The 26,154-nt window shown below is 41.5% G+C and overlaps 1 protein-coding gene across 1 annotated transcript in view; it reads left to right on the forward strand.

Annotated features, from left to right (window-relative positions):
• LOC104688224 overlaps positions 1–24,769 on the forward strand; it is a 55,198-nt gene extending 30,429 nt beyond the window's left edge. Inside the window, exons 19-43 of the mRNA XM_039552932.1 lie at positions 708–874; positions 2,173–2,359; positions 3,510–3,716; positions 4,145–4,261; positions 7,324–7,502; positions 8,153–8,236; positions 10,882–10,954; positions 11,891–12,027; positions 12,430–12,561; positions 14,033–14,073; positions 14,760–14,802; positions 15,429–15,501; positions 15,696–15,865; positions 16,006–16,086; positions 16,828–16,865; positions 17,527–17,662; positions 18,338–18,474; positions 18,892–19,114; positions 19,807–19,921; positions 20,247–20,384; positions 21,606–21,713; positions 22,246–22,437; positions 22,737–23,077; positions 23,461–23,647; positions 24,201–24,769. Coding sequence (XP_039408866.1) covers positions 708–874; positions 2,173–2,359; positions 3,510–3,716; positions 4,145–4,261; positions 7,324–7,502; positions 8,153–8,236; positions 10,882–10,954; positions 11,891–12,027; positions 12,430–12,561; positions 14,033–14,073; positions 14,760–14,802; positions 15,429–15,501; positions 15,696–15,865; positions 16,006–16,086; positions 16,828–16,865; positions 17,527–17,662; positions 18,338–18,474; positions 18,892–19,114; positions 19,807–19,921; positions 20,247–20,384; positions 21,606–21,713; positions 22,246–22,437; positions 22,737–23,077; positions 23,461–23,647; positions 24,201–24,409 — 3,515 coding nt within the window. The 3' untranslated portion in view covers positions 24,410–24,769. The remainder of the gene's footprint in view (positions 1–707; positions 875–2,172; positions 2,360–3,509; positions 3,717–4,144; positions 4,262–7,323; positions 7,503–8,152; positions 8,237–10,881; positions 10,955–11,890; positions 12,028–12,429; positions 12,562–14,032; positions 14,074–14,759; positions 14,803–15,428; positions 15,502–15,695; positions 15,866–16,005; positions 16,087–16,827; positions 16,866–17,526; positions 17,663–18,337; positions 18,475–18,891; positions 19,115–19,806; positions 19,922–20,246; positions 20,385–21,605; positions 21,714–22,245; positions 22,438–22,736; positions 23,078–23,460; positions 23,648–24,200) is intronic.
• The last annotated feature ends 1,385 nt before the right edge of the window (positions 24,770–26,154 follow it).

The following is a 26,154-nucleotide window of genomic DNA, read 5'->3' on the forward strand; positions in this document are numbered from 1 at the left end:
TTTAGGAAAGAAGCCTGTCTGGCTTGGCAGGGGATAAAAATCCTCTCGAGAGAACATTTATTTTCTCAATGGAGAGGACACACTAAGACTTCAGTGTTGCCAGGTATTTAAGACTTAATGTTTGCATTCATTTGCTTCAGCTGAGACCTCTGCAGTTCAGACTGAGAGGGTAGACTTGAAGCTGACAGAACCAAATTTAAAGTGGCAGAGAGCAGAGTGAACATGGGAGGCTTAATTTGGCAAGATTATACCTCTAGCTTCAGAGGCACCTGAAATATCCAAGAAAATATCACCTGTAAGAGGAAACTGGAAAGGAATGGGGCTTTCTAGTCCAAAGAAGTGGGGACTGAGTGGGAGGCATGAGTCTGAATGTATAAAGGATTGAAACTATTTCATTCTCCAAATCAATGAGAGAGAAGATGAAACAATGACTGAAATGAAGTAAGGCAGATTTAGGTTAATTATTAGACCTAGCTTACTGGTGCTAACAAGCATGACATCTTAATGGAATGTATTGCCTGCAAACTCAACATAGATTTTTCAGAACAGGAGCTTAGGGGTTTTGCAGTCTTTCTCATGCCTGTTTGACAATCTAGTAGTGTGGCAATTAAATTAGACCAGGCCTCTGGAATGGTCAGTTCCACCTTACACTTCTTTTTCCAGTCAAATTATCTGCAGATCTTACTCAAAAAATATTTTCCTTTTAGACACTGTGTTAGACACACGTCCCAACCAGCTAATGCAAAATTCTGATCACCTGGGCATGATAGATGCTGGATTTTTCATCAATACCAGCAGTGCACCACTTCTAAGGCCACAGAGGGAAGTGGATGTCATCATATATCTAAGTTATACTACTGGATCACATACATCGGTGAGGACGTTCTTGTTACCATGTGTTGTGTCTCCTTTTACTTGTAAATGCCCAACCTGTAGCATCCAGAACTGCTGGTTTTATCAGCTGTTCAGTTTATAACATCTTCCTTCTCCTACATTTTTCACTGCAGTGATTAATATTGTTCCTGTTTCCTGGACTCTTTCTTGCTGGTTTATTCAAGGGGGTGTCAGCATGGTCTCTTCCAGAATGATGGGAGGAGCCTCTTCTGCTTTATGCTGAATCAAGCAGGCTTCCAGACCCTGCACAGGAATATTCATAAAGATGAGGAAGTGATTTCTTCTGACTCAAGTTAGAATCTAAAAAGGGTTAAGTGGATATCAACAGCAGATGATTTCTGGGCTGACAAATAAGATGCTACAAGTAAAATTCAGTGATGAGCATCTTCCTGCAGAAACCCCATTTCATGGAGATAAAGTTAATTAGCTGTCTATAAGGGCTAGCAGAAAAGAAGTTTGGATCTTTTTATGTCAGAAGCTGAGGTTAGTTGAAAACTCACTATTAAGTACTTTGGCCTGCTTAAGTAGAATTACATTTTGAGAATGAGAGCAGCTGTGCTAATGCTAATAAGCTGTATGTTGCATGAGACAGATGTAATGAAGTTTTATTTCAGCCTCATTCATTGTCTAGATAAAACTTACAAAAAAAAAGGCTGCTACAATTTCAAGTACTTTAGTAGAAGCCTTTTTCTGCTTGGTAGTGTTCACTCTTAGGTGGTGCAGAGTAAATAACACAGTGCATATTAGGACATGATATTTTATTAAACATTTCAGGGAAAAGATATAGCATAGCCCAGTACTTCAGGCTTTCTCAGTAGAATATCAGGCTCAATTAACACTGTGACATAATGCCTACACAAGCAGAGACATAATTGCACATTCAAACTTAACTTTCTTATCTCCTGGCTTCCAAGCACAAAGTAAGATACCTTAAACATTTTCTTGCTGTGTTTTTTTTCTGTTTAATTCTAGACAATATATTAAAGACAGGCTCTTTCATTTGCTGACACTCATGCTTTATGCTAAACTTCTGCAAATTGTTTCAATTTTTTGAAAAAAAGCAGTGTCCTGGGTGAATTCTTTAATTCTGCAACTGGGTTTACAGTTTCTGATTAGCAATGTGGTTACTATGTGTGGTAATTATGTGTAGAGTAACCCTTGATAAGAGGCAACTCACCCTATGGATCTGAGTCACTAAACCTTAATAGTAGATGACAATTTGGGGTCTTTAGACAATGAAGTTGATTTCCAATGCTGACCATTTTTGTGATCCTCCAGTCTCTAGATAAGGCATGTAAATACTACTCAGAACAGAAAATCCCCTTCCCAACAATTTCTTTGACTGATGAAGATAAGAAAAATCTGAAGGAGTGCTACATTTTCCAAGATTCAGATTTGCCAGGATGTCCGATTGTAATTTTTCTTCCCCTTGTGAATGATACCTTCCAAGAGTACAAAGCACCTGGTAAGTTACAAGTAGTGGCAAAGCATTAAACAAAAGACACCACTGCTTCCCTGACTCAGCCAGAGCTGCTTCTTTGCTGCTGGCCATCTTTGCTGGCTGGGTTCATGGGGGAGCACTTTAGCTAATTAAACTTGTTTTCCCCATCCCTGCCAAAGCTATTATGTTCACTCATGTCTTCCTTGTGGCCCTAAGAGAATAGACACAGCCCGTGTCTTTTGGATGGTGTTTACCTTCACCTCTCTTCCATTTGTTACTTGAAGTGTTCCTACCTAACTGAAAAAGCTTTTTTCCTGTGAAAAGTATATCTCTCTCAGATTATTTCCCCCTGAATATATTGTCTATTGTCTGGGTATTTAATTCTACGCTTGAGGAACCAGAGTGTCACATATGAATGGTGGGGGAGCAAGAACCTGCCTTTCAGGCTGAACTCCTGCAATGTTAAGATCAGTGTGTCTCATTTTGGTACAGCACCAGCCTGGGGATCATTTTATTGACTGTGCTGTACTCAGGGCCTGTCACTCTTTTTCTGCCAGGCCACCTACTTTGTATTCCTCTTCTTTACTGCAGGTTAGTAGGATGCATTTGCTCTGCTCCTTGGTAGGAGGGAGGTTAAGTCCAAAATGCTGCTGTTGCAGAATTTGCGTGACACAAGAAACAGAAAGGCAGAGATGGATCCTGCTGGCAGGTGCCCTGCACCTTATTCAGCATTGCAGGAACTCTCCGTTTCCCCATGTTTCTATTGCTCCTTTCTTGTTTAAATTCTATTCTCTTACTAGCAATTAATCTTCCTCAGCTGAGGTTCATAGAAATCCCAGCTGCCCAGGGTAAGGCCTGCAGCGCATTGACAATGGCTTTTGGAGTGCCCTTTCAGGCTGACATCCTTGCCTGACCCATGGCTTTAATGAGACAGATGTTTCCGAGTAAGCTGTAGATGAACATTACAATGCCATCCCTCACTTCTCCCTTGTGCCTTCCTCACTTCAGACCCACAACGTTCTCTTGACTAGGGTGGCAATAGATGGACCTGCATTGTGCATTTAAACCCTATGAATTTTCTTCAGGAGAAAAGTCCCACTCTTTGAGCTTTTGTGGACAGTTTGACACTGATTGAGATACACATCGTGTCACGACAACAACTCTTTCCCTCCAGGTGTCAAGCGCTGTTGCTCAGAGATGGAGGAAGGCCAACTTGATTTGACCAGCCGCTGTTCCCCGTACTGCATGTTCTCAGTCAGGTACACCGATGAGAACTACCGCAAGCTGCTGAATCTCAGCGAGTACAACATCCTCAACAACTCTCAGATGATTATGCAGGCCTTGCAGACAGCGATGCAAAGGAGAAGGCAGAAAATGTGCTGATCGCCCGTCCAACTGCCCTTATCTTCTCAGAGGAGTTCTTCATGCTCTAGGACCCAGAAGGGACACAGCTTTTTCAAACACTGGCCATTCTGCACTGCAGAAACTACCCCAGCTGGTGCAGTGTCTTGCTGGGGTTTTTCCATTCCCAAGAAGTGGTCTCTATAAGCAAAGACATTGTGTGGGAAATTTTTACATGTTTTGTTCCATAAATTAAGGTTGTCTGTAGAACACTCTTTGCCTAAAATACTTGTTAGATTTTTTAAATAGCATGATTTTAAGCCTAACTTATTATAATACATGACATAAAGGACAATAATTTTTTACCACCACAGTGCTACAGTTATACAACCCAGCCAACACACCTACAGGCCATAAGAAGGGAGTATAAACACTCTGCTCCCACAATTCTGCTTTGTGGAACACAAGGTGCAACCAGCCCTGGAAAACAAAGAGAACCTAAGACACAACTGGAAGCTGGTATTGGATCCCTGGGCCAACTCTGTTTTGCAAGTGTCCCGAAGAGCAGCCACAGAGGCTGGAAACGTAAGAGGGACAAGTGTGTGCACACAACCAGCCCCATCATTTGCATCCACATCCTGGGCTCTCTTGGGCTGTGAATGAATCATATGTGATGGGAAGGAGCAACTTAGGGGGAAGTGGCGTAAGACTTTTCGCATAAAATTTTTTTTAAAGCAAAGGGTGTTAATTTGGGCACATCAAAATTCCCTGTTAATTTATGTCAGTTTTAATTGGTTTGTACTGAGACAGTATATAAAACCTCAACACTTTAATTTGAAGCTTTCAAAATAAAACACCCTGGATCCTTTTCCCCCTGTTATTTCTTATAATAAAATACCATTCTTAAATTTAAAAAAATAAAAAAGTACTTGAAAATATTTTACTTCCAATAGACAATGAAAATTTGCTGTCTTACTCCATGAAAACAGTTTAGGTCATATGCCTATCAACAAAACTTCTTATTTGTTTGGTTCTGTCTGCACAAACTGAGCAAAAGTGAGTCAGTAGTCTGCAACAACTAAGACCATCTTAAAACAATCCAAAGACCATGCATGGGATCTAGCACAAAACCACCAATTACATTTGTTTGGGCTTGCATTTTTAAACTTCCTTCATTTTCCATTTTATTGAAAGTGCCTTTTTTAACTGTTCTGAACTGTGCTGAGGGTGAGCTGTAAAAATTATTTATAAATCCATAACAACTTTTGCATTCCAGGAGCAAGTCAAATTGAAAACACGCTTTATTAATAAGTCTTACATCCTAAAGACAGCTGGGAAAATTTTGAAGAAAGTGTCTATTCAGTCAGAAAAACATCTATCAACTAGATATTATAATGTGGGACTAAAATAAACCAGGGAAAATGCTTGGGTAAGTTGAAACATTTCATGTTAATATTTTACAAAACATCTTTGTTTTGAAACATAACTTCTTTTTAATAGACTGCCTACCTCGTCAGCCCAGGGAACCCAACCTGAAAATAACAGGTTTCATTCACAGCCAAATAACATGTTTGGCTTGTTACAGAATGATGCTCTGAGGATGTTCAAGGAGAGATGACAAATTATCTTTACAAATTGGTTCACAATGACTTTTCCAACACTTCAGTCATTTATTATATCAAAACAAAACTTGCATTTTTGTGCAACTGTAGCCTAATGTTGCAAGCCTAAAGATCACAGCATAAATATTAACGTTTGAAACTCTTTAGGTTTTGAATAACTACGCACTTCTGCTGGTATTTTTTTGTTTGTTTGTTCTGTGGTAGTTTCACTAGTCATGATCAGAAATATGACGCTATGTGCTCTGCATATAATCCTGGGAATTGCCTCCATTTTTACCTGAAAACCCTCTTGTGAAAAAACCCCATAGTTTTTAGTGTTAAACTCGTGCCGCCTCCAGTTCTGAAGAAATGTTATTTATGTGTAAAAATTGTGTGTATACACTACCAGACAATAAAGGCTTGTTTGCAAAATGAACATTCTGCCTTGCTCCGCATATTCAGGCATTTCAGTAATATGCTTCAGGTTCACAGTGTGTTCCTTGTTCCTGGAAAACAAAACTGTTTTTATCTCTGCAAAGAGCATACCAAATACTTGCTTGTATCGTGGGGGACAGATTGCAGGAGTACAGAGTGAGCCATGGTCCCTCCCTCCTGCAAGGGCTGTCTCTGATAAAGATTGCAAATGCTGTTCATGAAAATGAGAGTTTTTTGGTCACTGGCACTATGGGAGTGAAAGCCTCAGAGGGCCCATCCTGGTGGACAGTCTGGTTGGTAGCTTTGCTCTCTAAGCAGATGTCATAGTAAAGCACTGTCTTTAAACATGACTGACAGATGCCAATGCTGCCAATTTTCTGAGACCTAATGAAAAATGCATTGCATCAAGCTACATCATTGCAGCTGGCACACAGGCAAAACATGCCAGAGTGTAGACACAACCCTTCATGGTGTTATGAAATACTGTAGCCTATGGCAAAAATTTATTCTACCAAGTTGGCTGTGATGACTGTTGATATTATTTTCCAAGGGAATGTGCAGAGGGGACCTGTGCTGGCCGGTGGCAATGTTTGACCGGTAAACTCAAGAATGCTCAGGGAATGAGCACTTTTTTGTTCATAGACAATGTACTGGGGAAGCAGGAAAGCCAAAGGAATCCCTTTCCCCAGAAAGTTCGATCTGTTATGATCTGTGGATGATGCAACAGTCTTTGGCTGCCTTTTCTAATCCTCTTCCCGTGAGCTGCGAGCCGTGCCAGTTCTGATGGCCCAGGTGTCAGCTGTGTGTGGACAGGGGCAGGTGTCCTGCCCCAGGAGTGGTGTCACAGTTGTGCCGAGGACTTTGGAGAGGTCAGGGTGTGTGGGGACAGTGTGAGGTCAGGGCTGAGTTCTGCATCTGGCTGGCAGGTTTCATTGGGTCAGACAGGAGCACTTAAATGCAGCTCGTTTGCAGTCTGAGCTGGAAAACCATGCAGAAGTATTCATGGGGATGGAGCTAAGCTAAGGAAAGTCATTGCTTCAGGACTCCAGATCTAAACACAAAAATAATAATAACAAGCCATAGGAAAGAAGAGGGAAGGAGTACAATGGCTTGAGGAGATACTCAGCCCTGCTGGACCTTGGCTGAGTAGATATAAACCACCAAATGAGTGTGCTGCTCTGCATGCCTAGACCTGGGATTGTAGGGGCATGTGGTTCAGAAAGCCTTAAACTGTTTTTTGCAATAACCAGGTTAGTCTGAGAGCAATAGTGTTGTGTCTCTCATTTGGTTTTTTTATTAGCTGTTTTATTGTATCTGCTTACCATCACAGTTAACCTCCATTCAATTTATATACTGTTGCTGTATCTTATTACAGAGTATGTACTTCTGTGGGCTTTGAGGGCTTGCTAAGTTGAAAGTTCGGTGCTCAGGTAAGAGGGCATCCTTCTCTAATGTTTAGTTATAAACCTGCCATTGGCCAGTGTAGAGCAAAGTGACTCAAACACAATACTTCCACCTGCTATATAGGCAAAGGTATTTTTTCCTACTTATTTGACCACAGGGTTCAGCTTCCTACCATAAGAAAATGGGAGGGGAATAACTGGTTTTAAGAAACCAGTCAGAGGTGGGGCTCTGAGTCAGTTTATAATATAGTTGCTCACCTGCATATGAGACATTTTGAACTCTTGGTGTCTGTGGAAGCTGGGAGATGTGAGATTGCATTGCCACAGATAACACTGGACGTGTGTGTGAACGCGAGCACGATGGATCAAGATGGCATTTTGTCTCAGGTAAGAAGGGTGCAGAGCAGAGCAAGGCATCTGGGATCTTAAGCAGTTGTGTTGCATGTAGTGCAAAGATGATACTACTTTCTTGACCTACCATTGACTATAATGACTCTACACAGGATGAAGGAATCAAGGCTTCAAGACCTCAATATCAAAACTTTAAAAACTATAGTAAACCACAGGAAGAAAATGCAAGCTTCTTGGGGAGCAAGAGCTTATTTACAAGAGGAGCATTTTGAATATTTAGAGGGTTTATTAATTTCAGAGACACGATATACGCAACTTTAGAATAAGTATTAAATAACATGGAGGTGTACTTCAAGGCGAAAGATTAATGATAGGGTGTGTTTATGGGAGACAGGTTTGCTGTTCCTTTAACAGCCAGGGCCAGGACCTGCTTCACCTCCCTGTGTGTCATGAAGGGTGGACCTTACCTGGCTGCTACGCCTCTGCTCAGGCTTACTGGGGCAAGCACAGCCCTGGCAATGGCACCGGGCACCGCAGGAAACCCCAGTTCCTGCCAAGGCTCTACAGCCAGCACTGACCATGGGCTCCCTGTCCCTGTGGCTCTGAAATTCCTAATTCCCAGTGAGGATTGCCTTTAAGAGACATGATGGTTTTTCCAGGGATAAGGTTGGCCCTTCTTGTTCCAGGACCTGATCTCCCAAACCTCTCAACAAGGAGACGGAACTATGCAGCTGAATCCTGATGGGAAACAGAGGACTTCTCTTATAAAGGTACCGCAAAGGAAAATTTCAAAAGGAAACTGTAAAGGGGACTTTCCTGCTGGGTGGTGGCTGGGTGAAAACAGATAAGGTTCAGCATCTGCCAAACAATGTAATTAGCTACTGTAACCCATCCAGCTCCCTCCATGAAACACTGTCCCGCTTATTGTTTTGATCATCCCACTTACATAGTCTTGCTTCATGTTACATTCTTAGTGTGGTTTCCTGTCCTTGGCACATGGGGAACAACCTCTGTTTAAACAAGACTAATATCTTTAAAAGGATGGGCTTCAATAGGCTTTCTCTACATATGTCTTGCTAAAGCGCAAGTTTACTGCCAGTGTACATGGCAAGAGCTAGGAAATTATGCCATTTATTCTTACAATAGTATGGCAGAATCTTAAAGTTGATTTTCAACACCTGATTTCCTGAATTAACCCCTCTTCTGGCCTCTAGTAAAAACTAGTAGATTCCCAGGAAACTTCAGACATGAAATCTTTCCTCTAGGAAATGAAAGGACTAGATGTGCTAGAAAAGTTTTTTACCCTTCCTCTCTCTAGTTTGAAGCCATTTATTAGTAATTAGGAACTCTCCCTTGTTCTCCTTTGTGATGAGTAAAGCTGCTGAGCAGCAGGCATTGTGCTCTCAGTTTAAGGAACAGCCAACCTTTTCTTGATTAGCTGAATGGAAAACCCAAAGATGAGAAAATATACCCCCAAATACAACTCTTCAGGGGTCACAGCAATTTCAGAAGAACACACCAAACACCTCAGATTTTTTAGGCAAAACTCACAACGTTGACAGGATTTTGGTCATTTGTTATTTATAGTTCTGTGATGTCTAAGCCAAGGCTCCTTGGTCAGGAAAGGGCACCTCCACATGCCTGAGTATTTTATTCAATCTGCACTGCCTTCTTGGCACATTGGGATCACCATGAAGGTGGCTTCAGGGAATCTGATCCATGGAACTGAGTTAAGCCCTTCCAGGAACTGCCTTCTCCAAAGCCAGCCACTGGCAGCATCAGTTACTGGTTCTGTAATTACTGAGCACTTTCTGTACCTGCCTCATTTCCGTGCCTTTAGGAGTTAGGATTTAGACATGAATTCAAGTGCCCTTGGTGGTCTGATTCACAGCTACTCTTGGGACCCTTTGCAGAGGTTTCACATCCTTGATTTGCACATCCAGTGACCTGCTGTGCAGCTGAATAGTATGAATGTTCTTGGTGCCTTTTCCTATAACAGGATACTTTGGTTACCTGGAGGCTGATTTTACCTGTTTCTTCATTAGCCTATTTGCTAACTGCTGCCAGTCTCAACAACATGTATTCACTAGCCCTGGTTGCCTGCATTGATACACTCAGGTTAAACATTTGGAGCGACATCACATGGACATACATTCCATTAAGCCTATGAATGCTGATGCACTTCACTTTTTATAATACTATTAACACAGTACACACCAAATTGTTCTGCTCACAGTCCAACTAAATTCTTGCTCTCCTTTCCTGCAGTACCTGTGTCACACTTTTATCTCAGTGGTTTTAATGAAGTCAGTGTCATGCTAATGCCACTTCAGGGCTGGCAATGGTCTTTCATAGTCATTTTGCAGTATAGGTGGAGTCTCTACCTGTCCATGGCCCCGTAGTTGTGCTAAGTGACTTTTAGGTCTTTTGGAGCAAAAGTTTCCTGCTGATTTATATTCCAGCATGTTGTATCTTTCCCCTCCCTATCCGCGGTGGTAGAAATAAAAGGTTATATGGAAGTTATTTATTTGTTTATTTCATGGTAAAGGGAGAGCAGATACAAGGTCATGTTTGGACTCCAATGTAAGATCAGAGCAGCAATACGAGAGGCTAAGAAGTCATGCATGAGGTCAGAAACATGGGCTAATATGAAAGAGGGAAGCCAAAGGGAACAAACAAGAGTTTCTTATCAGGTGTAAAACATTGTTTATACTTCTTATGTGGAACAGTGCAAAGAAGCTTGAGATGTGAAGAGTTTACATACTTCAAAACTAGAGAGAAACTTTTCACAATAAAAAGTCAGAGGTGACCTTAGCTCACAAGGGCAGCCATATCCCTGTAAATGAAAACCACATGAATAGTAAGTAGCATGGTAGAAGTGCAAAGCAGCAATCTCTTTCTCTGATCCTAAAATCTGTTTTGGGATCAGTGGTCATCATTTAACTCTGCAGAGTACTGTATGTTTAAAAAAGCAGGAATATGAGAAAATCATATCCCATAACCCAGGCGACCAAATATGTGTAATGACTGGATATTGTGGTAATCACCACAATAATACTTTTATCACTTGAAAAAGGTCTGAAGCATCTCTTCATTTTCTACCTTGGAAATTTAAAAAAGCTGGGACTGAATCTTAGCACTTTGTGCAGTAAGATTTTATATAAGAAACAAATAAATGCTCTAATAAGATAAATCCTCAAATCATGCTACAGAATAAATGAAGTATTTCAGTCTAGTCTTGATTTAGATGTTAGCAGGAAAATAAATGTATAGGCCCTTTCATAATCACATAGAAAATTCAACTAAATTGTTCCTGATTTGGGTGTTTATCTCTCTTGATCACTTCTGTCTTCTAAATATGCTGTCTAACGTTAGCATTCATTCCTGTCTTTTGTACGGTTTTTTTCCCCTGCAGATAGAATCCTCTCTATGTTACTTACTGACTGTAAGAGTCATAAGAGCAAGAAATATCCACCAGGCAGATGTCTGTGAGTATCTGCAGTGCACTATATAGTCCCTGTCACCTCCATGGGCTAATAGCTAGTCCTGCTCCAAGAAAAGGTGCTTTCTAGATTTCTTCCATGTATGGAGAAATTTCTGTCGTTGGTGTGCTGGTTCCAGCAATGAACACAGAGTGTTCTTCTTTGCATTAGCCCTTGTTCTGCACAGAGGTAACTCCATAAGGTCACAGCTGTGCCTACCACACACATTTCTCTGTGTCCCCAAAGGGAGCAGTAAAAACTCTGCGGTCTGTTGAAAGCAAAAAATGGGGAAAGATCTCCCATGTTTTCCTCTGGAGTATATTTATGTAACAAAGAACACAAAATGGTTGCACTAATTGAGTAAATACTGAAAGCTGAGTAGCCTTATCTCAAATTTAGCTTGTACTCAAAGCTTTCTCAATGCTAAGTAATCCAAACTACCATACCCTAATTCTCTGTGTGCCAGCATTCCCAAATAAAAGCCCATCAGATGTTGTTACATTTTGTAGCTCCTCATATGCCAGCCTGGAACAAAAATATAATAGAAGATTGTATCTTTACTTATGCAGAAATCAGAAAGCTTTTTTTAATGTTCTGTTTGGCTGAAAGAGAAGATATCACTTTGTTTCCTTAACACTTGCTGTATTTGTCCTGGATTTTTTTTTATCCTTGGCTAAACTGATTGTTTGATGACAAAGAAGGAGGAGAAAACCCTTCCCGTTTAATGTATTTATTATATTTCTAATCCCATTTATTTAAAGAGTCATGTCACCCTTCTTTTTTCTCCATTCCTCCTACCTACATGGTAATGTTTATGTTGAACAAATATGCCAATATGTATCATAGTGTCTCTCTTTGAAAACAAGACTTCATATTGTTCAATTCATTCCTTCATCTAGAGCAAATGCTCATTTTAGAGGTGTTTGTGTTTTTAACATACAGTGAGCCATACTGATTGCTACGTGAGCCTTTGGCTGCCAACTGCTTCAAATGAAAAATTTCAGACTAAAGCCATCAAGAATTGCAAAGATCCAGTCTGGAATGAAACCTTCTACTTCAGGATCCAGAGTCAGGTTAAGGTACTGAACTGGGACTTTTCTGGTAACTGACCGAGGGAGCAACTGAGAGGTTTTATCCTTTTGCAAAGGGACATAAGCAGTTTTCTCAAGAGGCAAGGAAAGATGCAGAAAGATGTGAGAATAACTCATATCCTCATGACGGTTTTCCATGCCATGAAAGACAATTGTCTCTCTCAGGCATGGACAGAATGAGGCATTTGAAATGTCTGTGATTTCCTCTCATTCCACCTCATAGGCTGGTGCCAACGGGCAGTTGATTTCCTCTCTACTTCCTTCCCTTCTTGTTCTTTTTCTTTATGTCTTCCCACTTCTCACAGCAGCTGACTAAAACAGTTGTCCCCAAGATATCCTGCTTTGAATAAAACCTTACACATTTCTAAACTCCTTTCTCTCCTTTCCCAGAATGTGCTGGAGCTGGCACTCTATGATAAGGACGTGGTTACTCAGGATGACCACCTCTTCACAGTGTACTTCGACATAGCCAAACTTTCCCTGGGAGAGGAAGTCTTCATGCACTTCAAGTGTGATTCACAGGTGAGGTCTGAAATAAAAATGGAATAGCTTGGCAAGAATGTGTTTGTTAGCTTTTCTGTCTAAAATACTATTTGTAAAATTTTGCCTTTTTTTCTTCCTGTGTGTCAGCTGCATAGCCACATAAAAGTAAGTTGTTTTTCTCCCTGACATGGGAAAACCTCTTCACACCTGGATCTGTAGGCACATGGAAGGGTTTGGTGTTGGCCACAGAGGCTCACAAATTTCAGGTGTCTTGGCCAAATTGTCACTTTGCTGAGCCTGCCCCCATTGAGGGTCAAGGAGGGTGTCCAAGCCTGTACCTGATGCTTTTGTCATAACTTATTACTTAGCCTAATAATTAGGAAGCTAAAACTCTGTGATCAGAACTGAATGTCAAACCAGACTAGTTGCTAATTATGGACTGTGACATGGGTGTTGAAATAAAGTCTAAGCCATGCCACCCAGCTTGGCAGAAAGAAATAATCCTATTTTGAATGTTCAGGGAGACTGAAAGTTGTACATCCCACCTCCCAGCATCTTCTATCATTCTCCTTTTCCAGTTCACTTCTAGTTTCTTGTGCATCTGTCGTGCACCATTCAGTTGAGATTACCTTATCTACACACACCCAAGCTCCACACTGCAGTTCATTGTCTTTAAATGCCTTATTTGACGATTTCATTCCTTGCAAAATACCTAAGCAGTGTGTGGACTTCCACTAAACTCTGGTGAAATTAAAACTTTGGCTAGTTGTAACCCAGCTGATTACTTTGAGTGGTTACAGGTGTCATATCCAAGCCTTTTCTTATTGTATTTGCACAGGTACATCAGTTAGAGCTCATACTCTTCAAGCCTTTGTAATTTTTTTTGTCCTATATTATTAACTTCTTGGTGCCTTTAATTCAGTGGGTAATTTGAGCAACTAAGTAGCCTACAGCATGATCTCACTTCACTGTTCATGATCCCTTCTGTCTCCGCTTTTGTCTTCCTCTTGCCTGTGCTTTCTTTCCCCTGGGGATTATACTCTTTTTCACCACTTCACAGACCAGGCCTTAATGTCAAATTTACATTTGTCTGTCCCAAAGCACTCAACTTGTTGCCAGACAAAGATGTTCTTCTCTTCCACAACTGCTTTGCATGTCACCATTTCTCCTCCTGACACCAGAAGGCTTTGATTCTCCCTGTCAGCAGATCCCCTTTCTCTTTTCTGGCAGACTTGGAATGAGACAGCATCTCCTCCTAGGTCTGTCCCTCAGGCCCCTGCAGAAGCAGGCAAGCCAAACAATTTCGGTGTTAAAAACTGCTATGACAGCCATCCACAAGCTTCCTATCAATAAAGAATCTTGAGGCTCAAGATGTGAGGTGGTGTGTGCCTCTATTTTAAATGCTCTGCCTGTCACAAATGGTGCACGCATACCTAGATTATGAGAATGAGAACTTGCATTATGAGAACTGCCAATAAACCAAAAACATTTTCCTTTCTTTATTTTCCAGAGACAAGAGGAGTTGGAGGTGGGATTTGCCTTGGATAATATGTGAGTAAACATGAAATGAAACATAATCTGGAGCAAAAAGAAACAGCAATTCAGAGGCATGAAAGAATCTGGTCTGATTGTCCAGAGTGCATAATTCCCAAGGAATCTGTGCTATGAGCTGTGTTGACAAATGGGTGCATGCCAGGATGACCTCCCACGAACTTCAAGCAAACAGGGAGAACATCCTAAATCCTTTTCTTTGTCTACTGTAGTGAACATTATTTAAGACCAGAATGTTGCTGGTTTGTTATGCATTTGTGTTTGAGTTCAGCAAGAGGGTCCACCCCTTTGAAACACAATATGGAATAATGCACTGGACTTGTGATCCAGAGCCCTTATTGTTCCATCATTCAATGAACTGTGTTTTTTTTTAAATTGGATTCTATGTAACCATCCATGGCCTCAGCTTGGGACTCAGAATAAAATCACTACATGGTTTGGCCTCAGAGCACCTTTGGCATTTTTTTTGCTGAGCTCCAGGACTGGATGAGCCAGTAGGATGACAATTGTCCTTTGACATAGTAGAGTGAGGAAAGTTGTACAACAGGTCTCCTGGGACTTTTCTTTCAAATCCAATATGCAGCTAAAAATATGCAAGAGGAAGATCAGGAGAAGGGTGGGGCTTAGGAACTATACTGTAATTTTAATGAGTTATTATAAATGTATTCTCTCTTTCTGTGTCCTAGTTCAGGCCCTCCTGAAACCATCATTACTAATGGAGTGCTAGTGGTGAGTGTTGTATTTCATCATCTTTCTTGTCCTGCTGCCACACTTGTTTCACTTGACTCACAGTCATCATGACAACATACCCCTTGACTGAGAAAGCCAGCACTGAAACATTGCCATTTCCCACTTCACCATGACACATCCTTGTGGATGGCACCTCTGGAGAGGCTGTGACTGGAATAGCGTGGACATCCTCCATCCCAAAACCCCTTTGCTGTTGCAAAGGAAACATGTGGAAGTGGTTTAGGTCTGAGACATCAGTGCAGCAGTGAATTGTTTCTTAGACATCACTCCTCCCAAATTCCCATATTGCTGAAGTGAGAGGGTTTGTCCTATCCCATGCACGTCATGTCCTGCATTCATAACTGTGGATTTTACACAGCGACTTCTCACCCCTGACATTTTCTCATTTATTATTTTTGCTTGCTCATGAATTTTTTTTAAATCAGTCCTCCGCATCTCTGGGATCCTGAAAGCACTTTGTCCTTATCTTCTCCCTTCTGCAAGCCCTGTTCATCCACACTGCACTCCCACTTTGCCCTGGTTGTGTCCTATTTAGACTAGAAAACAGAATGTCATATCAGAAAATTCCCTGCCATGAGGTATTTTACTGTTCATGTCTCTTACAGTCTCGCAAAATCTGCTGCTTAGAAGTTCAGGTGGTTGAGAAGAAGACAAAGAAGAAAAAGGAGAAGAAATCAAGTAAGGTTATTTCTTCATCAGCTATTTTTAACTGATGTGCTAATGTTATGAACACAATTGGTTTAATGTAAGAATTAAAAAACCCCAACAAATCCAAAACATGAGAACAGCCTTGTGATAGACTCTGTAAGAATTTTTGTTGTCAGTTTTGATGAGAAAACTAATCTGTGTCTGCTTTTGTGTTGTTTCTTTAGAAAAAGAATTCTCCTTTAAAGTGCAAGGCTCTTATGAAGGCACCCAGGACATTCTGCTGGGATCTAATCTGGTCTTCAGCTCCTCCTCTCCTGCTAAATTCCACTATGCCAGATACAAGCAGCCACTGCTGGATGTTACACTACCAGGGAAGAAACGACCTCCCTCCTCAGTATGTTACAACTGAGCTTTATAAAATATAATAATGGCATGTAAAATATCAAACACCACAAATAGTAACATTAATTTGCATTGTGGGCAGAGAGTAACGCTCCTTACAATATAAACCTGGGTTTATTTGTATTTTTTCAGCAGTCATATGTGTATGATACACGTTCTCCAAATGTGGAACTTCATTCCATTCCAAGTGGAAAAAACATGATCTTAGCAGAGGTGAGTGCCTTTTTGTGGGAGAGGCTGAGAAACCTGAATGTGGAAGTCTGCATCCCCCTGATGATTACCATGGTACTTTCTGACAGTGAAAGCCTGCAGACAAAAACACCACCGCCTAACAGTGGTAGGTCGTTCAGCAGTTGGGCCAGGTTGTGCCTTGTTCTCTTTGAATAGATGTGGGTACATGGGGCATCTTGCTGCTCCATCCTGATCTTACTTCACACTAAGTTTTGAAGCTCTGCTCTTCCCCTGCTCACACACCAGTGGGGCACCTGAACTGACCGAGGTAGCGTCAGACTCCTGCTGATGCTGACCATGCTTTACAAAGCACTTTTAGACTCATGGTTAAAAAAATCCATATAGAGTGAAAGGATCATGACTGTTGTGGGGTATAAGCCACAGAAATGGGGGAACAAATGCTGCTGTGTAGAATCATAGTGTGGCTGGAGCCCGGCTGGCTGCCTAAGAGTTACTGTCAGTAGAGATGGGTAAGGCATAAATTATCATTACTCTGTAAACAGCACTTATCCTCAGATGTTACATTTACTAGAAAAGTTAGAAATTACTGAACAACTTCCCTTTCAGTGAAACACAACAGTCAATTTGCATAGGCTGCAGGATTATTCAGAGCTCCTGATTTGTACCCACATTGCTAGGATGGCACAAGCTAAAATTCCTCCTCAGGCTGCAGGGAAGAAGCATGTTGTCAGCACTCACACTGCTCACATTCTTGCTTTCCAGGGTAAAGGATTTGATTTATATGCGAAGGCAGAAGACTGGTAAGAGACTTGGCCCCTCTTGGAGGTTAACTTGTACTTAGTTGAACTCATCTCTCTCTAGGCTCTTTCCTGGGGAGGAGGCACTCACAGCAGGACAGTAGGTTGTGTGACCAGGTGATGTGGCATTCACATGAGCTGGAAGCAACTGTATGTACTGTAGTGTAACACATGTACATAACCCATACTGAGACATGAATAATGAAAAATATCCATAAAATAGAAAAAATAATACTACAAGCCAATTATGGTACCCAGTGTTATGCTCAGCACAGTCTTCTACCTCTTCTTTAACAATGGGCAAGATCACCTGGCATTGTTGATTATGAAGTAGGAAAAATTTCTGCCTAATTCAAGAAAGTATGAGAAGTTTTTCCTACAGCTCTCAGTGAACACTAAAATATGAGAGAATCCAGAGAGCACATATCTCAGAAATTAGCTGCACGAATGTCTTCCCTTTAGGTTTTATTTCGATAGCTGCTTAGAAATTTATCAGTCCCTTTTTCTATCCTTCTTTCATGTAGCATTGTATACCTGCTTGGGAGTGTAGGAAAGGGACCTAAATGTATTTTGTGGATCAGGTTTATTTTATTGCATTGGAAACTCTGAGCTTGTCTACCAATAATAAAATGGAATATTCTTTTTTTCCTGATCTCTGCTCCAGCCCAGACCACCTTGATGTGCGTTTAGGATTTGACCTCTGCATACAAGAGCAAGACTTTCTATGCAAAAGGCAGAATTATGTTATTCCTGCCCTTAAGAAGGTCCTGCATCTGGAACAGGATCTGCTGGACCATGAGGTCTGTAGGGAAAACATTTAAAACATCTGACGAGTGCTTAGCAGTGAGAGCATAATGGCATAACATGACCTCTTTTTCTTCACAGTTAAAATTTTTCCTTATCTTTCCTCAGCTTAAAACTTCTGTACGCCTCCAGTACTGCCCCATCCCTCTAAATTCACCCTGCTGTTTGTGTCCTTTGCAGTTGCTATCCTGATTTTAACCCTTTTCCTGCTACACCTTCCTTGGAAGCCAGACTAGGTATTCCTTATATAGGAATGGATTCTTCCACAGTCTTTACCCTATTGTTGTTATCCTTGTTGATAGTTCCTCCTCTTTTTGACCTGTGAGATTTCTTTTTAATTCCTGCTTTTTCAACTGTTTTTTTTTCCTCTCTTAATGTCTCTTTTGGTTTGAATTAATGCATTTTTATTTGTTTCATACCAAACATCTATGTTGAACACAACGGAAACAAGTGTCAAGATGTCTATGCAAAAATTGTCATTGCTTCTATTCCTGTTCTCCTTTATAAAATAAATGGTAGCTTATATTTCATTAGAAATAATTTAGAAAGAAGCGTGTGCCTAGGCACACATGGTGGTGTCAGGCTTTATGTAACAGGAGGTCTCTGCTGAGAGCCACAGTCGGGTGCAGCCACTGTGTGATGCCGGCCCTTTGTGTCCCTGTGTTGCACAGACCCCGGTGGTGGCCATCATGACCACGGGAGGAGGGATGAGATCCTTGACCGCACTCTATGGCAGTCTGAGGGGGCTCAAGAAACTCAATGTCTTGGACTGTGCCACGTACCTGACTGGCTTGTCTGGTACTACATGGTGAGTAGGAGCGGGCAGCCCTTGGCTGGAGTCTCCCTGATGACACCGACGTGCTGAAGGAGGCTGGGGCTGACATACAGTAGTCTACCTATAATAACTTCTCAGCAGTCCTACTTTTTGATCTTCTTCCAAAATTGACAGAATAAAGTCTTTCCATGGGGGGAAAGTCACATAATTTGCAACTACATGAAGACAAATGTTTTTCTAAGAATGGTTTATGGAAAATTGTTCAAGCTGTTTTGGCAGGGATAATGACTGGGACTTCAAAGGGAACATGACAGTTTCACAGGGAACTGAAGACAGGAAACCTTAATTCCAAATCCAGAACTTAAAATAGAAACATAAGATGTAGCTATTGCCTACCTCAAACCTTGGCGTGCTTTTTTTGCCTCTTCAATATGTATTTCCTCTTCCTAGGACCATGTCAAACTTGTACAGAGATGCTGACTGGTCACAAAAGGATCTCGACAAGCAAATCAGTGAGGCTCGAAAACATATGACAAAATGCAAAATAAATTCATTTTCCTTGGAATATTTGAAGTATTACAAAAAGCAGCTGTGTCAACGGAAAAGAGAGGGCCGCAAAACGTCTTTTATAGATCTCTGGGGGCTTGTCCTGGAATCTTTTTTGCATGATGGGGTACAGTATGTCATAAAGCAGCATTTACAGTGGCATGCCAGTTTCTGAAAATTTATTTCTGGTGAAGATATTTATCTGTTTGCTCTGAGAAAAGCAGTTTGTTACGAGACGGTGCATGCAAATGCACAGCCATTTCCAAAACATTTGGTGCCAGCCTTGTAGATACTCATCCATGGTGGAAATCAGCATGCTTGGTTGTGAAATTTTGAATATGTTTTTCTGAGAAAACTCCGAGACTAACATTTTGAAACAATATTACAGTTTAAGAATTGTTTTTCATATTTTGCAAGTTACTTGTTTAGAAATAACAAAATTGCAGACATTATGCATGCCCATGAGAGATCTTAACAAAAGGACCTGCAGACTTTTGAAAGGTATGAGGTCTTACATAAAGTTGCAGCATAATGCAATAACGTCTTTTATATCAAAAGTATTGCTTTCTGTTCCTTATTGTTTCTTTCCATTTTCATCTTAACACATCATCAAATAATCTGGCATCAGATTGGACGTCTGCAGGTATTTCAGTAACAACACTCACGGGAATTTTGAAAAATATGGAATATTTCAGAAGATAAGCCAAGCACACATTATACATTACAGGCAGGAATTTTTCTGCCCTGCAAGCTTAGATGAAGAGAAAATATTGCCATGCTAATTTTTGTCTCAGTGTAACCGTATTTCTGGAATCACAGAAAGACAACCACAGACTCTCTGATCAGCAACGAGCCATTGATCACGGTCAGAACCCACTTCCTATCTACACTGCAGTTAATGTCAAGAACAACTATAGCACTATGGATTTCAAAGGTAATTAGGAGACTTCTGAGAGTCGTTTGTCTTTGTATTTATGGTGGTAAATCGTGGAACAGTCTTTTTAGACAGCCTAAAAAACCCCCTCTCATTTGAAGACCATAACCTCAGCTGATGTGTATTCATATAATATCCTTGTGATCACGTACAAGTTAGACTGTCTATGCAAGACCCAAAAATATTCCAAAGCCTTTTCATGTTCATGAGTTTTCATTTGTAGCATGCTTATAACTCACTGCTATTAGTCCAAAATATTAGACTCAAAAATGGTTTCGAAGGCTGTAATAAAACATTGCTCTCTTCTTCATGTTGTTTTTTACAGAATGGGTGGAGTTCACCCCATATGAGGTTGGATTGCAAAAATATGGAGTTTTTGTTCGCGCTGAGGATTTTGGCAGCGAGTTCTTCATGGGACGATTAATGAAGAAGGTCCCTGAATCCAGGATCTGCTTCTTGGAAGGTAAGCTATTAAAAACAGCAAATTATTTTATTGCTTGTTCTGTTTTGAGGGCTTTGTTTTGGGGGTTTTGTTTGGTTGGTTTTTAACATGAGCTTTATAAACTAAACACTAATAAAGTATGGTGCAGGACTAACAGAGCAGTTTCACCAGAGAGGATAAGTATCTCTTTGCTGAATTAATACTTACTATAATGGATTCAGTTTACAGTAAAGAAGAAAATTCAAAGGGACAGTCAAATGGTTATTTACATTTTTAAACCCAGTTTTGAATTAAAATATAGTATGGCCTCCAGTACAACAATAAAATTGAGGTCTCTGGGAATCCATGGTTCAGCTCATGCTATTCCAGCCTATTGCCTGTGTCACAGGTAGTCAGTATTTTGTATGCTCCCAATAAACATTTTACATGAGCCTTCATGCTGATTCTCTTCTCCATCAGGGTGTGTTTGGGCATGCCAGGCCCCCCTGCTCCAGTCTTTAGGCCACATGTCACTGGCTCCAGTTTCCACACTGCCCGGGCAAGGCTGGGGGGAAAACAACACAGCCATCCTTGAAACATTTTTGCTGTTGACTGAAGCTGAGCGTTGGATATGTGTTTTCCTGAAAAAGAGAAAAACTGTCAGAATCATGACTGATTTCACTTCTCTTTGACTGGCCACTCCACTGAGCAGGAAGGAGACACTGTACTATTTTAGCCTGAGTCTGTGATGGATTGTCACACATTTGCACTCCCTGAACCAAAAAACAGTGAGAACTTGTGCCCTAATGGATAACCAAAGAAATTGCTTTTCAAGCTCAAAAATGCATGGTCAAAACTGATCCCTTGGTGTGTTAACAGGCTTATTCTCAAAAAAGGAATCCTACAGAAACAGAGGCTGTAAGGTTATGTTGTAGTTATGCCCTTGTCAATATAATTCCACATCAAATCTCTTGGATTGCAAGCTTTCATCCTTTCTTTTTATACAAGCTTCATGATGCTTGGGGTTTTTTCCTAAAAATACAAATTCCATATTAATTCACAAAGATCTCCATCCCTAAGTACCGTAAGACAAAAACTGGATACCAAAAATAAGGTTTAAAAACCAGCAGCCAAATAAAAATGACACATCATGTTTTTAAAACAAAATAACGAAAAACAAACTTCAAAGTTTCATCTCATGATAACAGTTTTGAGATTCATGATATGTGCATGTTTGAGTTAGAAAGCTCTTTCCTTTTACAGGCATGTGGAGTAGTTTATTTTCATTCAATGTGTTATATATCTGGAATTTGTCCCATTCCTCAGAAGATTTCTGGCACAGGTGGACCCGGGACCAAATTGACAATATAGGTAAATGACCATACTTCTTTTCTCACAGTGTATTTATTGTTAGATGGAGTTAGATGTCTCATACTGCAAAGTACAAATCAATAATTTAAAAATCTCTGGTCCTGTGATCTATCAGGGGTCAGCACTGATGTTGGTAGATGATTAAAATGTTCATAAAGAATAAGATTGATCTGTAAATCATTAATAAAGCAAAATGATTTTGACTGCTTCAAGTGGGAGCTACAGTAATACAAAGGAGCACAACAGCTGTCCTTTTCCAAAGCCTGCATTCGGTCTGTTCCACAGATGATGTCTGCAACAGACTCTCATTGCTGTTTGACACTGTATCTTGGGGGCTTTTATCCAAGCCCAGACTGTGTAAGGAAATGGTATTTGTCTAGTAAGAGTAGCTTCTTATTTTCTGTTTTGTTTCGTCTCTCGTGCTTGTTGGTCCTTTTAAAAAGAGAAAGCATCAGGGTTTATTACTTACCTTGACTTCTTGAGGGCTGACGCTGCTCTAGGCAGTGGAATTTACCCGCTTTTCCCCGGGCAGAGGAGGAGCCCCCGCTGCCGGTGAAGCCGCAGGAGCTGCGGACGCGGCTGTTCACGCCCCCCGGGCCCCTGGGCAGCGCCCTGCGCGCCGCCCTCGCCGACCGCGTCTGCATCGCCCAGGAACACAACTTCCTGAGGGGCTTCCAGGTGCACAACGACTACCTGGAGAACACGCACTTCTGCAGATGGAAGGGTAACAGGAGACCTGTGGGCCTGGGGAGGGAATAAACAAACTGAACAAAACAACCCCCCAAATTTGATATTAAACCAGTTGTCTGAGGTTGGAGGCCAGGTTTGGGCAGAATCTCTGTTAGATCAATCTGTGATTGATCATGCTGCAGGATGTAGCATGGTGTGGTGTTGAGCTATGTGTCAGTGGTTTTGCTGGTGGCACACACCTCCTGAGGCTGGGCCAGCAGGTCCTTCCTCTCTTCAAAGACACACTCAGTGGGGAGGCACAGTAAACACCCTTCATGAATGTTGTTCCTGCAGGTCCAAAACTGCATGTGACTGGAGCTGAGAGGGCAGAAGAGAAGGCATATGGCAAATCTCCCTTCCCCAAGGACTGTAACCAGTTACGGCTCTGTGGACATGGTGTAAGGGTGGAAAACAAGCTAACAAGTTTTTCACTATTGCACTTAGAGCAAAAAAAAATTTTTCTTTCAGATACTGTGTTAGACACATTTCCCAACCAGCTGACACAATCAGATGAATTCCTGTCTCTGGTAGATACTGGATTTTTCATCAATACAAGCGTCATGCCACTGTTAAAACCAGAAAGAAAGGTGGACGTCATCCTGCATTTAAATTACAGCGCAGGATCCCAGATACAGGTGACAGTAATTGAAACAGTCTTTATTTCTTCTTCAGTATGTGTATACCTAAAATTTTTAACACTTAGGTGCTTTTTATATTGGTCCTACTAAAAGTCTTAACCTTTAACATTTTTAGCTTGATGATGAAGTGTGATACATCATTTATAAGCTGCACGTATTCTTGTTTGTTTTTCTTGTACAATAAACTGTATTGTGCTAAGACTTAGCAAAAAAAAAACCCAAAGAAACTTCTCTTCAGTGATACAGTGCTTTCCATCGGGTTTAAGAGCTTTTGCACAACAAGCTTAGAAAATGTCCACTTTGTTACTGGACTCCAAGAAATCCTGAGCCTTATTTCAATCCTATTTTAAGTCTTACTACTGCTCTGTTCCCTGATCCAGGCTTTGGACCAGACCTGCAAGTACTGCTCTGAGCAGGGAATCCTTTTTCCTAGGGTGGACTTGAGTGAAGAAGACAGGAAAAAGCTGAAGGAGTGTTACTTCTTTGATGGTGCTGAGACTCCAGGAGCACCAGTACTGCTATTTTTCCCACTAGTTAATGATACCTTCCAAAAATACAAAGCACCAGGCAAGTATTAAACATGTTAAAAAGAAGGTTTACATCATGGACAGCCTATTAAAAGGAATATATTTAATACTCCAGCTCTTAAATTTCACTGTTGACTCTTTTCAGTACATCAAACCTTTCTGTTGCTCAACGTTAATTTTTTTTAACCATGTCAGATTTGATGCCAGGGCTGTGATGTTTCAATCCCTAAGCTAGTTATCTTGCAGGTAATTAGTTTGCAGGTAACTTTGATGTATCTACTAATATGTACATCCATAGATACATAATGTAGGTACCTGCAGGTACAGCTAAGAACTACACTGCAGACCCATGTAAGAATAATCACCTTTTTTTCTCCCCTCATCCTGTGAAGCCACTGGTATCCACTTGAGCCAGGGACTGAGCTGTCAATTTGAATAGGAACTGTTAGGTTTTTTACAAAAAATAAACCCAAACGAGTAATTGTGAACTCTCTCTGCGGAGAGATACCTCCTTTCCTTCCTCTGTTAAGAGTTTGCTTGTTTATGACCAGAGTGATTTCTCTCAGCAGTGATTTCTCACCCTTTCCTCCTAGGTCAGAAGCGCTCAGAGTCAGAGATGGAGGATGGCAAAGTTGATCTCTATGGCTGCTGTTCCCCATATTCAACATATTCCCTTCAATACACTGAGAAGGCGTATGACCGCCTGGTTCAGCTGGCTGAATACAACATCCTCAATAATGAAGATCTCATTATACAGGCCTTGCACACAGCAGTGGCACGGAAAAGGCAGATAAAGAAATAATGTCAGACAAGAGAGGGTGCTTTTATGTTCCTTAACCTGCCAAGAGACTGAAGGTCTCTTTCTATTAGCCAGCGGGCTTCAAAGCACTCCTGCTCAATCCCACTAAATGGTAATCTCAGGTGAACAAAAAAGACTGAAGAAAACCTTTTTCTCCACAGAATTTCACTGCAGCAAATCATTGCAATTCAGTTACAACAATGAAGTACGAATCGTCGTATGGTACAGAGGACAGGCAGCCACAAAGAAGAAGGTGCTAAAATGATAATAAATATGGTGCTCGTTGCCCTGAGAAAGAGTTTTAAGTGTTTAAGCTTGACATCTTCAGGGCAGACCACATTAAAAACATATTTTATTAACTCAGCTTGTGTTTTGTATTTGCAAGGTGGCGGTGAGACAAGCAGCAACCTTTGGGATGGGTTTGTGACTGGGATCATGGCACTCTGCATTCTTAGAGAAAAGCACATGCTGTATGGAGAATAGCACTGTGGAAAGGGACCTGCGGGTCCTGGTTGATGGCAAGTGGGATATGAGCCAGCAGTGCCCTGGCAGCCAGGAGGGCCAAGCGTGTCCTGGGGGGCATCAGGCACAGCATAGCCAGCCGGGCAAGGGCGGGGATTATCCTGCTCTGCTCTGCACTGGGGCAACCTCACTTGGAATTTTCTGTGTGGTTTTGGATGCTACAATGTGACAAGAAAAATGTTAAGCTATGAGAGAGTTGAAGGGCATTGAAGATGATGAAAAGCATTGAGGGGAAGCCATATGAGGAGTGTCTGAGGTCACTTGGTCTGTTCAGCCTGGAGAAAAGGAGACTGAGGGGAGCCCTCATTACACTCTGCAACTTCCTCTTGAGAGAAAGAGGATGGACAGGCACTGATCTCTTCTCTGTGGTGACCAGTGACAGGACCCGAGGGAATGGAATGAAGCTGAGTCAGGGGAGGTTTAGGTTGCTGTTGCGGTGCATGAGGCGGTGGCCACAGCAGCAGAACATTCGGAGGACTGGTGGACAGGCCTCCAGAACACCAAGGTCTAATCCTCACCACCATGGTTATGGCGAGTTCCCATGTTCCTAGTGGTTCTTAGTATACATGTTTTAAGTTTATTGGTTCAGGAGTTCACCACACAGTTTTATGTACAAGTTTATGTTTATGTATTTCCCCTAGTTGCTTATGTATTAGTTCTGGAAAGTTCTCCCTTCTTCGACGCCCCATTGGTCTACTCATGTAATTCCCTCCCTTAGGTTATTCCTATTGGTTATTCCCCTGTTATCTCCTCCTCCTCAGTCGATCCCCAGTGGTTGTTTCCTTTTGTTCCACCCCCATATAAAATACTGTGCTCTCTCTCCCTGCCTTGTCTTTTGTCCCTGGACCCTCCAGCAGCAATAAACCAGCTGGAACCCATACAAAAGACCCTCTCTCATCCTCTGCCAATGCTTTTACATCATCTTTGGGGCTTGCTCCTTGCGAAGGAGCCAGCTTTCCCTGCAAGCTGCAGCTGACAGCTTTCCCTGCTTGCTGCAGCCGACCCCTGCCTGCTGCAGCTGACACCAAGGACGTCTGCAGCTGGACACTGTGCAGCCCAACAGTGTCAGGTTGCATATTAGGAAAAGGTTCTTCCCCCAGAGGGTGGTTGGGCACTGGAGCAGGGCCCCCAGAGAGCTGGTCACAACATGAAGCCTGACAGAGTTCAAGAAGCAATTGAACAATGCTCTCAGGAGCATGGTGTGATTCTTGGAGTTGTCCTGTGCA

Source organism: Corvus cornix, chromosome 5, assembly GCF_000738735.6.
Source record: "Corvus cornix cornix isolate S_Up_H32 chromosome 5, ASM73873v5, whole genome shotgun sequence".
NCBI classification, from domain to species: Eukaryota; Metazoa; Chordata; class Aves; order Passeriformes; family Corvidae; genus Corvus; species Corvus cornix.